Here is a 14,318-nt window from a genome sequence, read left to right on the forward strand (position 1 = left end):
CCTACAGAGATAGACCTTTGTGTTACAGAGGAAGATGATTGTTTTAACCACACACAGACGTTACATCACTCTCTGCACACAAACCAGACTCCATTCATAAAAACACTGATTTTAGCTCAGAACACAGGAGCTGCTGCCTCCATGCGTTCATGTTTCTGTTCTGCCTGTTCTCACTCAGATTTAAAACACTGTGTTGTGCTCTTTGTGTTACGACCTCCCTTCATATTCAGATGAATTCAATCGTTGCCCCTGATAGTGATGCGTATCACATCGTCAAGCTTAGCGAGGAGAGGACTTAAACATGCATCTTGTTCAGTTTAGTTCAGCGATCATGTTTCTGCTTAGAGAAATAAAGGTGCAGTGTGTGGTGAATATGAGGACATAATATAAAGTAGACTTTTATTTTGAAACTTTTAAATGAGACTAAATGTGCCGGCCTGTGTTTTTCAATGATGCAGAAAACATGAAGCTCGTCCTTTGATTAAAACATGAAGTGTTCTGAGGTGAAAGAAGCTTTTTATTGACGTGTATTTAGATCCTGAGGACTGAGTGATCAAACATGTACTGATCTGAACATCAGATGACGATGGTGACGGTGAATGTTTAAAGCAGTCGGTCAGGAGAGACCAGCTTATTCTGCGTTGAACCCGCCTGCTCCTCACTGCATGGGGAACAGCAGGAAGCCGCTGAAGGTGCTGTGGTGGTTGCTGTTGTCCCAGATCTGTGTGTCGTGCCACAGCTGCAGGGAGAGCCTGTCGCCCTGCTCCAGCAGCAGGGCGGCGCCATTGGACGCCGTGTCGCTGCCCTCGCCAGACGGCTGCTCGTGGGCGATCAGCTGAATCTCGGCGCCGTTTTTGTAGAGAACCGCGCTCATGGGGAAGTCTGTGGGGGCGTTGGCAGTGAAGCGGATGTAGTAGACTCCCCGAGTAGGTGCTGTGAACACACCTGGAGAAGGAGGGGTTAAAAACAGGTGTGTTTAGGGAGGCTCTTATTATTGACTGTTGACGTGTTCTATATGTTACAATCTGTTGCTTTGACTTAAAGCTGCGTTCACTGATTATTGTCAGTGTTCTAAATGACTCTAAAAGAGACATGAATCCATGTTTACTTTTCAGACTGTATTCATCTGCACTTCATCTCTGCTCAGGTATCCAGACCCCTCAGGTATCCAGACCCCTCAGGTATCCAAACCCCTCAGGTATCCAGACCCCTCAGTTATCCAGACCCCTCAGTTATCCAGACCCCTCAGTTATCCAAACCCCTCAGGTATCCAAACCCCTCAGTTATCCAGACCCCTCAGTTATCCAAACCCCTCAGGTATCCAAACCCCTCAGGTATCCAGACCCCTCAGGTATCCAAACCCCTCAGGTATCCAGACCCCTCAGTTATCCAAACCCCTCAGGTATCCAGACCCCTCAGGTATCCAGACCCCTCAGGTATCCAGACCCAGAATTGGGGTTTGTTTCCTCAGCATATTCTTTGATACAAGAGCTGTGTTTCTCTAATTAAGACAGGATAAGGTTTAAAGGCTGCAGTAGGGTTAGTCGGGTTAGTAGGGTTGGTAGGGTTAGTCGGGTTAGTAGGATTAGTAGGGTTGGTAGGGTTAGTCGGGTTAGTAGGGTTGGTAGGGTTAGGCAGGTTAGTAGGGTTGGTAGGGTTAGTAGGGTTGGTAGGGTTGGTAGGGTTGGTAGGGTTAGGCAGGTTAGTAGGGTTGGTAGGGTTAGTCGGGTTAGTAGGGTTGGTAGGGTTAGTCGGGTTAGTCGGGTTAGTAGGGTTGGTAGGGTTGGTAGGGTTAGGCAGGTTGGTAGGGTTAGTCGGGTTAGTCGGGTTAGTAGGATTAGTAGGGTTGGTAGGGTTAGTCGGGCTAGTAGGATTAGTAGGGTTGGTAGGGTTAGTCGGGTTAGTAGGATTAGTCGGGTTGGTCGGGTTGGTAGGGTTGGTCGGGTTAGTAGGATTAGTAGGATTAGTAGGGTTGGTAGGGTTAGTCGGGCTAGTAGGATTAGTAGGGTTAGTCGGGTTAGTCGGGTTAGTCGGGTTAGTAGGGTTGGTAGGGTTAGTCGGGCTAGTAGGATTAGTAGGGTTGGTAGGGTTAGTCGGGTTAGTAGGGTTAGTAGGGTTGGTAGGGTTAGTCGGGTTAGTAGGATTAGTAGGGTTAGTCGGGTTAGTAGGATTAGTAGGGTTGGTAGGGTTGGTAGGGTTAGTCGGGTTAGTAGGATTAGTAGGGTTGGTAGGGTTGGTAGGGTTAGTCGGGTTAGTAGGATTAGTAGGGTTGGTAGGGTTAGTCGGGTTAGTAGGATTAGTAGGGTTGGTAGGGTTGGTCAGGTTGGTAGGGTTGGTCGGGTTAGGGCAGTAACTGGAAAGCAGTGTGTGTGAGCTCTTGGTCACTGACCTGTGTCAGAGCTGTACGCCTGTCCGATGTTGGTCAGGACTTCTTTGTAGATGAGTGTTTTGCTTCCTGACCTCGTCTTCTGAAGACCGTTTCCTCCCAGAGAAACTGCAAACGCCACCTTCGGTACTTCTGAAGAAAAGCCGACAATGAGAAGAAAACGAGGTCAGATCTGAAGGGTAACTGAAGGAGGTGTTATTCAGACTTAATGATGTTTAAACCTTCGTCTCAGAAACATTTACATTTTAATAATAGTAAATTAACAGAGACGCAGAGAAGTGTGTGACAACATTACAGACTGTACACACATACAGGTTATACTAAAAACACAAAGCTCATTGTTGTCGTCACTAATAAAGTTTAAAGATTCAATAAAATCTTAAGACATTTATAAAAGGCCCGAAACACAAAGAAACAAAACACTGTTATCATTTCTTTCTCATGCAGATTGTTTTAGTGTATGTGTAGGTTTCTGGGTCAAAGGTCGTCCACTAAAAGTTCTTGTTGTTTCCACTGACAGGCTCAGATTGTTATTCTAAGTGTGTGACAACATGACAGAAAGGATCCCTACAGAGATAGACCTTTTTGTTACAGAGGAAGATGATTGTTTTAACCACACACAGACGTTACATCGCTCTCTGCAAACACACCAGACTCCATTCAGAAAAACACTGATTTAATTATAAAGAACACAGAGGTTGCTGGTCTAATACTGCCTTGATCGCTTAGTTTCTTTGTATTATTGTGAGACTTTGGTGTTTTAAATGGTTTGTTTGTATCAAAAGAATATTTGTGTAACGCACAATAACTCCAAAAGAAGTGATTCGGTCGAGGCAGCGTAAGACATGCGACTCCTGTGTTCTGTGAGGTAAAATCAGTGTTTTTATGAATGGAGTCTAGTGTGGTTGCAGAGAGCGATGTAACGTCTGTTTGTGGTTAAAAAATGTGTGTACAGTATGTGTATCATTATGTAAGAACGGATAAGATCCACTAGAGGGCGTTAAACAACAGGTAACGTCCTAAAACAGGAGGAGAAGCCTTGTTTCGTGCATCAGTTCAGCCCCTAAGCATCACAATGAATCACAGCTGGAGGACGAACATGAGGAGGTCAGGCTTGTGGTGTGTCAGAGAGGCTCACATGCTTTAGACACAGATAGAGAGAAACTATGAGATTGTGCTGACTGACCTCTCATGGCCCTCAGCTCCCTCTCTGTGGACTCCAGCCTCTCTTTGACACCTGGACACACACAGATACACAAACCTTTAGCAACTGCTCAGCTCAAAGGTCTCAGCTGTTTTTATCGGATTTTCTGTTTTGATGAAATCCCAGTAAATGAGTCCAGTGAAACCAGCGCAGGGTGATGAGGATCAAATCCAACACTTTGATAAAGCCATGAATAAAAAGTGTTTGGTCACATATGAAACACAATAACATGTTTTAGATGCTTTTACAAATGCACACAGAAAACCGGCAGAGGAATAGGAAGTGAGGAGAATTACTACAAATATCCACAACCTCAAATTAAACTTGTCGTATGAATCAAACCTCATTTAAATCCTCAGGATGTGTGTCCTAACCCTGCAGATAAGTGTGTGAAGTCACAGTGGGAGGCAAAGCGCTGCACGTTGAGTCTCACCCAGGTTTTCTGCCTGAAGCTGCTTCATTGAAGCCTGAAGAGTCTTCAGCTCTGAGTCCATGTCAAACTCTGCCGGAGCTTCATCCACCCTTTAAGACACAGAGACAAAACAAATGACCCTCTGCAGGTCAGCGTGGATCGTTACATGTAACACATGGAGCTGCTAGGAGGAGGTGCAGTCGCTGATCGTCTTTGTTTTACCTCCCAGCTCTCAAACACTTACTGTCAGAAATAACACATCATCTTCATCCCCTCTGACCTGTGGAGAACCTCAAGGCTCTGTCCTCGGCCCCCCTCTGTTTGTATCTGCTGTAAGTCAGTATTGATTGGTACTGTGACAGTTTTCCTCAGATCAGACTTAAGTCGTCGCAGTGTAGCAGCTTTGTTTACAGTATTGCAAAATACACATCATATGTCCAGATCCCTGCTGTAGTATCTACATGCTCTCATTTAGACACATAATCATAACATGACTGCTATGCAGATGATACACACCTCTACCTGTAGGATGACTGACTGATGTCAACCTTCCTCCTACTGGAACTAAATCAGCAGTTAGCTCATCAAACTCATCAGAAGTTTATGACACATTTAATAACCTTGCTGAGGCTGAGTCGTTTCATTATTCGTCTGTAAAAGGTCACAAATTGATTATTTATATTATTTTTCTTCTTCGTCTCTTGTGGAAACGCGGCCTAGCTTTTGAACGTGCTGTACACATGCTGCTGTATTGTTGTTTTTACTGCTGGTAATCGTCATGGTGACGCAGGTGGTTGTATTGATGGTATTAGCAGTGAAACCAGTTTGTGTAGTAGTAACAGAGGCAGTTTGATGGACAGCTGCCAGTCATGAGAACCTGTTGTGTAAAGGCTGTGTGGAGCTTACAGGGGGAACAGCAGGAAGCCACTGAAGGTGCTGTGGTGGTTGCTGTTGTCCCAGATCTGCGTGTTGTGCCACAGCACCATCTTCAGAGTGTCTCCTTTCTCCAGCAGCAGGGCGGCGCCGTTGGAGGACGTGTCGCTGCCCTCGCCGGACTTCTGCTCGTGGGCGATCAGCTGAATCTCGTCATTGTTTTTGTAAAGCACGGAGCTCCTGGGGAAGTCAGTGGGGCCGTTAGCTGTGAAGCGGATATAGTAGACTCCACGAATCGGTGCTGTGAACACACCTGGAGGGAAACGAGGAACATTTATAGACGAGAACTGAAGATGAAGATGGTGTCAGACGTCCTGTTGTCCTAAAAACAGAAAACGATGCACTCATCTCTTTCTTATTTATCCACCACGATCAACCTCACTGCAGCTCTGCTCTAGTTATGTCCTCTACTTCCCGCCTGGAGAATTAGTCCACTGCTGTTAACTCCATCAACCAATCAACTCATATGCACACGAGAGGAGGGGATGGAAACAATCATCATTTTCTATCACCAAATTTTCTCTACATGTGGGTGCAGACTGTAAATCTCGTCCCTCACCTGTCTCAGCATTGTAAGCCCCGCCCACGTTGGTCAGGACGTCCCTGTAGACGAGGTCTTTGTTGCCGTCTGTCGTCTTCACGAGGCCGTTTCCTCCCAGCGAGGCAGCGAACGCAACCTTAGGTGTTTCTGTAAGAAAACAACTCCTTTAGTCACACGAGCTCACTGAGTGTGCACACAGGTTTATAAAGGCTGAACGGGCGGTTAAGAGTGAGCTACCTTTGACTTCCCTCAGCTCCTTCTCAGCCGTCTCCAGACGAAAACTCATCTCTGCAAACAGTCAAAGAGAAGTCACCTTAAACATTCACTGCAACATAATCAGTGTAACTTTATTTAAATGCGAACGTTTGACAAAACAAGAAGACTTAAACAAAAGTTCAATAAGACGGGAATAACACATACAGAAAATAAAATTGCACTTCATAAATATGACAATCAGTAGTTTATAGTACAAACAGAACAATAATAAATAATCATGGTCCACAGTAATTAACCAGAGATTTTACAATCAAGTTATTTCAGCTGATTTCTCGTCTCCGCCTCACCTCGTCTCTCGGCCTTCAGCTCCTCCATGGCGGCCTGCATCCTCTTCAGCTCGGCCTGGGTGTCGACGGGCTGAGCCGAGCCGAGCCGGGCCAGGCAGGCCAGCGCGAACAGCAGCAGCATGGGGAGAAGCCGAGACATGATGAGAGACTGAGGAGAGAGGAGAGGCTGCTTTTATAGAGACTCAGCTCAGTTCAACAGTGTGTCCTGACGCAGTGTTGACTCAGAGCAGTGCAACATGTGCTAAGCCAGCAGAACACAATGAGGTCAAAGATCACACAGTTCAACTGTACAAGCAGGTTAAATAAGATCCTTTGATGGGTTGATTGCATTAATGTTACTTCACAGGTTTAGATCCTGCGGTGTGCAGCTTCTGTCTCACTGCCTACAGGTGCACTGGTCAGCAGGTATCAGCTTTGTTCATGATGTAATACAGGCACAACACAGTGTGCTCATGTGGGGTCCCGTTGGCTGCAGGCTGAGCAACTTAGCCCAGACATCCCTCTGACAGCCACGTTTCCCAGCTCCTCCTGGATCATTCCCAGGTGGGATGTAAAGCCCCTCCAGCGAGCTCTGGGTCGGCCCCGGGGTCTCCTCCCAGTCCAAGATGTGCTGGTTAGACACAGGAGCACATTCAGTTTAAGATTCACCCATGATGCACCACAGAACACCACAGGAAGTCACTCCTGCCTGTGGCCATCAAACCCTTCACCTCCTCCCTCTGACACTCAGACACGCCTTCGTGTTAGCCTTCGTGTCAGCCTTCGTGTTAGCCTTCGTGTTAGCCTTCGTGTCAGCCTTCGTGTTAGCCTTCGTGTTAGCCTTCGTGTTAGCCTTGGTGTTAGCCTTGGTGTTAGCCTTCGTGTTAGCCTTCGTGTCAGCCTTCGTGTCAGCCTTGGTGTTAGCCTTCGTGTTAGCCTTCGTGTTAGCCTTCGTGTTAGCCTTTGTGTTAGCCTTTGTGTTAGCCTTCGTGTCAGCCTCCGTGTTAGCCTTCGTGTTAGCCTTTGTGTTAGCCTTCGTGTTAGCCTTCCTGTCAGCCTTCGTGTTAGCCTGCATGTTAGCTTTAGTGTCAGCCTTTGTGTTAGCCTTCGTGTTAGCCTTAGTGTTAGCCTTCGTGTCAGCCTTTGTGTTAGCCTTCGTGTCAGCCTCCGTGTTAGCCTCGGTGTTAGCCTTCGTGTTAGCCTTTGTGTTAGCCTTCGTGTTAGCCTTCCTGTCAGCCTTCGTGTTAGCCTGCATGTTAGCTTTAGTGTCAGCCTTAGTGTTAGCCTTCGTGTCAGCCTTTGTGTTAGCCTTCGTGTCAGCCTCCGTGTCAGCCTCCGTGTTAGCCTCGGTGTTAGCCTTCGTGTTAGCCTTCGTGTTAGCCTTCGTGTTAGCTTTGGTGTTAGCCTTCATGTTAGCCTTCGTGTTAGCCTTAGTGTTAGCCTTCGTGTCAGCCTTCGTGTTAGCCTTGGTGTTAGCGTTAGTGTTAGCCTTGGTGTTAGCCTTAGTGTTAGCCTTCGTGTTACCCTTCGTGTTAGCCTTCGTGTAAGCCTTAGTGTTAGCCTTCGTGTTAGCCTTGGTGTTAGCCTTAGTGTCAGCCTTGGTGTTAGCCTTAGTGTTAGCCTTCGTGTTAGCCTTAGTGTCAGCCTTTGTGTCAGCCTTTGTGTTAGCCTTCGTGTTAGCCTTATTGTTAGCCTTAGTGTCAGCCTTTGTGTCAGCCTTTGTGTCAGCCTTTGTGTTAGCCTTCGTGTTAGCTTTAGTGTTAGCCTTCATGTTAGCTTTAGTGTTAGCCTTCGTGTTCATGAACTCTTGTAATGAAACATGAGAAATTAAAGTTGATCTGAAATCAGGTTTGAAACTCGGCTCAGCTGAACTGAACCTTCACCGTCCTGTAATCATGCTCTTACTATAGTCACTGATTGGTGGAGCATTGATCCACATAGTGTTTAGTAACTGATCATTCTGCTCTCTGATTGGTTCATCCAGAGGTCAGCCCATCTTATCTGCAGCCTGTAGGTAACTAACAGACAATCAGGGGGGACTTCAGATGTCTGCACAGTTCATCTGAAGGTATTGATTTTAACTTGTGCTTACTGAGGGCCAACCAATAAAAAGAGCCACCACAGGAAGAGAGACAGCTGTCAGGTGGATCAGCAGAGGTGAAGGAGGAGGAGGTACACACCCAGTTTAGTGACCATATATGGACAAAAGGGTGGAGCTGGAGAGGAGTGAGGGGTTCGCAAAAGCTAAGTCATTAGCTAGCGCTAAATCAGTAAGAAAGGTGCTTTAATTTACTTTAACTTTGATATTAATTGTGATGCTAATTTTAGCTTAAAACAGGCTTTGAACAAAATCACTTAATCCAGAGCAGCGACTCCTCAGAGTCTTTCAGAACCAGAAACGCTTTCTTAATCCCCGGGGGGAACTTTTTGTGAGGACATTTTTCAGGTCGCCCTGATTTAACCCCCTCCTCTCCGTCCTCAGTGACTTCGGCCTGTCCTACCTGTCCCTGAGGACCAGCATCGGCCTGTGGACCGCCTTCCTCTGCCTGCTGCTGGTGGCCACAGACGCCAGCTCTCTGGTCTGCTACATCACGCGCTTCACCGAGGAGGCCTTCGCAGCACTCATCTGCATCATCTTCATCTACGAGGCTCTGGAGAAGCTGGTCCATCTCGGGGAGCTTTACCCCATCAACATGCACAGCCGGCTGGACAACCTCACCTTCTACACGTAAGACACGACCAGCAGGACCGGCAGCACACTGCTCTCTGAAGCTGGATCTGTCCTTTATCAGCTCTTGAAGACTTCATGTGTCAGTCGTGTGTCAGTCTGCTCTCCTCGTCGTTGTCTTTGCACCTGTCTCACCTGTTGCTTCCTCTTCCAGGTGTCAGTGTGCTCCACCCTCCAACGCCTCGGATGAAGTGCGACAGATTTGGACTAGGAGAAACTTGACTTCCGAAAGCATCGAGTGGGAGCAGCTGACTGTGAAGGTGTGATATAAATCTGCTGGAAGCTTCGATCATCGGGAGAATCAGTGTCTCAGTTTGTTACTCAAACATTGTGTTGGATTCAAACTTGTTTTAAAAAGTCAATTACACAAACAGCAGTGGAGGTCAAATGATGTTTCGGAGTCTTTGAAGACAGCGATGTAACAGCTGTTACAGAATTATCAGAGTTATCAGAATTCACTTAAAAATCACCTCTTTTGTTATTTGTTAAATCTTTTAAAGTAAATAATTTCTGTTTTACTACAAATGACAGCAGCATGAGGGAGTCTGACACGACTGTGTCTGTGTGTGTCCTCAGGACTGTGTGGACTTACGTGGAGAGTTCGTCGGCTCGGCCTGCAGCCACGACGGCCCCTACGTCCCCGACGTCCTCTTCTGGTCCGTCATCCTCTTCTTCACCACCTTCTTCCTCTCCTCCTTCCTCAAACAGTTCAAGACCAAGAGATACTTCCCTACCAAGGTGTGTCACACACACACACAGTTTTTTTTATACATTTCAAAATGAGATTAAGAAAATATCCATAAGAACGAGCTTCAGCACTTACTGAGTGTAGATATGAGTGATAACAGTTCTGTGTGCATCGTGTTCTGAAGGATGTTTCTCATGAAGTTCTGATCGTTTGCACATCAAATCTAAAAATAACTCGTGTCCGAACATATCATACACACACACACGAGGACACACCATGCCATGTGTTTTCATGTCCAGCTTGTGATCCTGCTCCCGCTGCGGCAGCTGAGCTCGGCCTACACTAACGTTGATAGTTGTGAGCATGGCGGCTGCCGCAGGTCCGTGACGAAGATTTAGCTGGATAATAGCGCCATCGTCTGGGTAAAATACCGTAACACTATGAAATACATCTTTGCATTTTATACTGGTGTATCAACACCGGTGTATAAGACGCAGCACACTTTTTATATACGACGAAAAAGTATTAAAAGTGTGTCTGATGCACCAGATTTTAGGGTATTGAACACCTGCGAGCTTGGAAACACAGCATACGTGTACCTCGCTCTGCTGGTCGCCTAGGTTTCACACAGACTGTGTCAGCTCAGAGCTCACAGCTTTGAACGTAGTCTAGGTTTCACAGATAACCAAACACTTGTTCTGTTGGCACATCGGCACCACTCCGTCATATTGAAAGCTTTGATTCATCTTTGAAAAACAGGATCGTTAAACTTTGTAGAAACAGGGAAACACAGAGAGTGATTAAAGATCTGCTGCTGAGAGATCCTGATCTTCTTCTTCACTCACTGTGTGTGTGTGTCTGTGTGTGCGTGTGTGTGTGTGTGTGTGTGTGTGTGTGTGTGTGTGTGTGTGTGTGTGTGTGTGTGTGTGTGTGTGTGTGTTGCAGGTTCGATCCACCATCAGTGACTTTGCCATCTTTCTGACCATCATGATCATGGTGCTGGTGGATTATCTGGTCGGAGTTCCTTCACCCAAACTGAACGTCCCCGACCGCTTCGAGGTAACACAGCAGCGACCTGTGTGTGTGTGACGCCTGAGCTCCTTTGTACGGTTTTATGTCTTTCATTAGCAGCACGTTAGCTGAAGGTGGAAGTTTGTGATCAGCTGCTGCGTTAGTGTGGATGGAACATTACATAACATTACAGTGCAGGTGTAAGGTCAGTGTCCTCTGTCACTGCAGGGTTCACTTATACAGAGCAGCGACCTCGAGCTTCAGTACAACGACCACACACACACACACACACACAGACACACACAGACACACACACACACACACACACACAGACACACACACACACAGACACGCGCACACACACACACACACACACACACACACACAGACACACACACACACACACACACAGACACACACACACACACACACACACACACACAGACACGCGCACACACACACACACACACACACACACACACACAGACACACACACACACACACAGACACGCGCACACACACACACACACACACACACACACACACACACACACACACACAGACACGCACACACAGACACGCGCACACACACACACACACACACAGACACACACACACAGACACACACACACACACACACACACACAGACACACACACACACACACACACACACACACACGCACACACACACACACGCACACACACACACACACACAGACACGCGCACACACACACAGACACGCGCACACACACACACACACACACACACACAGACACACACACACACAGACACGCGCACACACACACACACACACACACACAGACACGCGCACACACACACACGCGCACGCACACACACACACGCACACACACACACACGCACACACACACACACACACAGACACGCGCACACACACACACACACACACACACACACAGAGACACACACACACACACACACAGACACGCGCACACACACACACACACACACACAGACACACACACACACAGACACGCGCACACACACACACACACACACACACACACAGACACACACACACACGCACACACACACACACACACAGACACGCGCACACACAGACACGCGCACACACACACACACACACACACACACACACACAGACACACACACACACACACACACACACACACACACACACACACACACACAGACACGCGCACACACAGACACGCGCACACACACACACACACACACACACACACACACACACACACACACACACAGACATCCTTCATCGAGGTCAGACTGAAGGAAACAACCAGGGTGTGAAAATGAGCTGAGCTGTTTAATAAGTATGAAATAACTCTGAATCATGAATCACTGTTTGAACTTTTCAGGTGATCAAAGACTTGATCTGAGACTGAACCGACTTCTGACGTACTTTAACTCCTTGTGTACGCTGCACGTTCCCTCAGCGTCAGAGACAACACACGAGCGGCCTCTCCGTCTCTTTCTTGCCTCTTTCTTCTTCTGCAGCCCGAACAAGCGTTACAGGACAAAATGAGCTGAACTTTGACAAGCAAGCACAAACCTGCCGACTGACGAGGCTCTGTTGGATCTGACATCAGAGTCTAATCTTGATCATCATCATCGGAGCTGCACGACACATACCTTCAGACATTTGAAAGGACAAAAGCTCCGAGCTCTCAGCGTCCTGCTCTGTGTTGGGTTCATGTGTGTCAAATACATAACGTTGTAATGATTGAGTTTGTCTTTGTCCGTTCAGCCCACGTCCAACAAGCGCGGCTGGCTCATCTCCCCGCTGGGACCGAACCCCTGGTGGACGCTGCTGGCGGCCGCCGTCCCCGCTCTGCTCTGCACCATCCTAATCTTCATGGACCAGCAGATCACGGCCGTCATCATCAACAGGAAGGAGAACAAACTGAAGGTGAGGACAGGTGGCAGGCTTGTCTCTGACGGAGCGGCTCAGTGATGAACTTCCTGTGTGTGTTGTGGTTGCAGAAAGGCTGTGGCTACCACCTGGACCTGCTGGTGGTGGCGGTGATGCTGGGCATCTGCTCCATCATGGGCCTGCCGTGGTTCGTGGCGGCGACCGTGCTCTCCATCTCGCACGTCAACAGTCTGAAGCTGGAGTCGGAGTGCGCGGCGCCGGGCGAGCAGCCCAAGTTTCTGGGTATCAGAGAGCAGAGAGTCACCGGCTTCATGATCTTCGTCCTGATGGGCTGCTCCGTCTTCATGACCTCCGCCCTCAAGGTCAGTGTCACACCTGTGGCTTTTTCTGGCCCCCATGTTACCATGTTTACGTGTTTAGACCTTTTTGTTTCAGAGGAAGATGATTGTTTTAACCAGAAGCAGACATCACATCGCTCTCTGCACACACACCAGACTCCATTCAGAAAAACAGCTTGTAGCTTAAATAGCTTTAGCTTGAAGTAAATGGGAGTTGTGCATCTGCCTCTGTTGGTTAGTTTGTGTGTGTTACTGTGTGATTTAGTTAGTGTGAATCTAACACAACATTTATGTTACACAACATATTTAAATAGTCAAAGCAGTGGGCGATGATAATGAGCCAGCAGCTCCTGAGAGCTTAAATCAGTGTTTTTCTGAATGGAGTCTGGTGTGTGTGCAGAGAGCGATGTAACGTCTGTGTGTGGTTAAAACAATCATCTTCCTCTGTAACACAAAGGTCTATCTCTGTAGGGATCCTTTCTGTCATGTTGTCACACACTTAGAATAACATGAGCCTACAGCTGCTCCATCGTTTCTCTGATGAAGGTAACTGTGTCATCTTTCTGTATGTTTGAGTTTTTCCTTTCTGTCCTTCAGTTCATCCCGATGCCCGTCCTGTACGGAGTCTTCCTCTACATGGGAGTGTCCTCGCTCAGAGGCATTCAGGTCTGTCTGCGTCCGTCTGTCCTGCAGCTTCATCAGCCTGTGTGTCAGTATCTGAATGTGTCCGTCTGTCCGTCCTGCAGCTGTTCGACCGCATCAAACTGTTCGGCATGCCGGCCAAACACCAGCCGGACCTGATCTACCTGCGCTACGTCCCCCTGTGGAAGGTCCACATCTTCACCGTGGTGCAGCTGACCTGCCTCATCGTCCTCTGGACCATCAAGGCCTCGGCCGCCGCTGTCGTCTTCCCCATGATGGTGAGAGGAACAGAGGCGAGGGAGAGAGAACCTGTTTTATTTATCGTCTTATATAATAACTTCTCGTTTCCTCTGCAGGTTCTGGCTCTGGTGTTCATCCGGAAGCTTCTGGACTTCTGCTTCACCAAGAGAGAGCTGAGCTGGCTGGACGACCTGATACCAGAGAGCAAGAAGAAGAAGGACGACGACAAGAAGAAGAAGGAGAAGGAGGTGAGAGGCTACACTGCGCTGAACACAACATGACTCTGCTGCCGTCTCCTCGCTCACACGGCTCTGTGCGTGTTTCTGTTCTTCAGGACGCTCGGCGGATGCTGGAGGACGCGGAGGACGACCAGCCGTACGACGCAGGAAACATCATCAACTTCCCCATCAAAAGCCTGAAGGGACGGTGAGTCGGTCACGTCTGAATCTATGCTCCCTGTGAACAGACGCTGCAGCAGAGAGTAATGTGTGTGTGTGTGTGTGTGTGTGTGTGTGTGTGTGTGTGTTCAGCGTGGACCCCTCAGAGGTGAACATCTCAGATGAAATGGCCAAAAGCGGCATTTGGAAGTCGGTTGCCATGAACTGTGACAGCAGCAAGGCTCTGAAACGCAGCAGCAGGTAAACCTACGTTATACTCTGTGACATCACTGCTGAGGCTCGTTCTGATTGGTTCACTCACTCTGAACAAAAGGGAATCGTACACATCAACGAATCCTCCCAATGATTCTGAGCGGTGC

General features: G+C 48.0%; 2 protein-coding genes across 5 annotated transcripts in view; one reads left to right on the plus strand and one right to left on the minus strand.

Annotated features, from left to right (window-relative positions):
• The window catches only part of LOC138583821 (sodium bicarbonate cotransporter 3-like), a 41,285-nt gene that overhangs the window by 25,748 nt on the left and 1,219 nt on the right, over positions 1 to 14,318 (plus strand). For 3 of the 4 annotated variants that reach the window (XM_069655829.1, XM_069655828.1, XM_069655830.1), the window contains 11 exons: positions 8,501 to 8,746; positions 8,901 to 9,006; positions 9,323 to 9,484; positions 10,380 to 10,493; positions 12,216 to 12,377; positions 12,452 to 12,703; positions 13,277 to 13,345; positions 13,426 to 13,599; positions 13,678 to 13,809; positions 13,896 to 13,987; positions 14,092 to 14,199. In XM_069655829.1, coding sequence (XP_069511930.1) covers positions 8,501 to 8,746; positions 8,901 to 9,006; positions 9,323 to 9,484; positions 10,380 to 10,493; positions 12,216 to 12,377; positions 12,452 to 12,703; positions 13,277 to 13,345; positions 13,426 to 13,599; positions 13,678 to 13,809; positions 13,896 to 13,987; positions 14,092 to 14,199 — 1,617 coding nt within the window. Of the gene's footprint in view, positions 1 to 8,500; positions 8,747 to 8,900; positions 9,007 to 9,322; positions 9,485 to 10,379; positions 10,494 to 11,826; positions 12,167 to 12,215; positions 12,378 to 12,451; positions 12,704 to 13,276; positions 13,346 to 13,425; positions 13,600 to 13,677; positions 13,810 to 13,895; positions 13,988 to 14,091; positions 14,200 to 14,318 lie in introns of those variants that run through there. The other variant, XM_069655831.1, reaches the window with a different exon arrangement.
• Positions 659 to 4,084, minus strand: LOC138583659 (complement C1q-like protein 4). Its single transcript, XM_069655606.1, has 4 exons — positions 4,024 to 4,084; positions 3,573 to 3,623; positions 2,390 to 2,518; positions 659 to 945 (listed from the first exon to the last, which is right to left on the minus strand). The coding sequence occupies exons 1-4, from the start codon at positions 4,082 to 4,084 to the stop codon at positions 659 to 661; spliced, it is 528 nt and encodes a 175-aa protein (XP_069511707.1).

This window comes from Semicossyphus pulcher, unplaced genomic scaffold (genome assembly GCF_022749685.1).
Source record: "Semicossyphus pulcher isolate SPU_LCO1_2020_fin unplaced genomic scaffold, fSemPul1.0.p SCAF_9, whole genome shotgun sequence".
Lineage (NCBI taxonomy): Eukaryota > Metazoa > Chordata > Actinopteri > Labriformes > Labridae > Semicossyphus > Semicossyphus pulcher.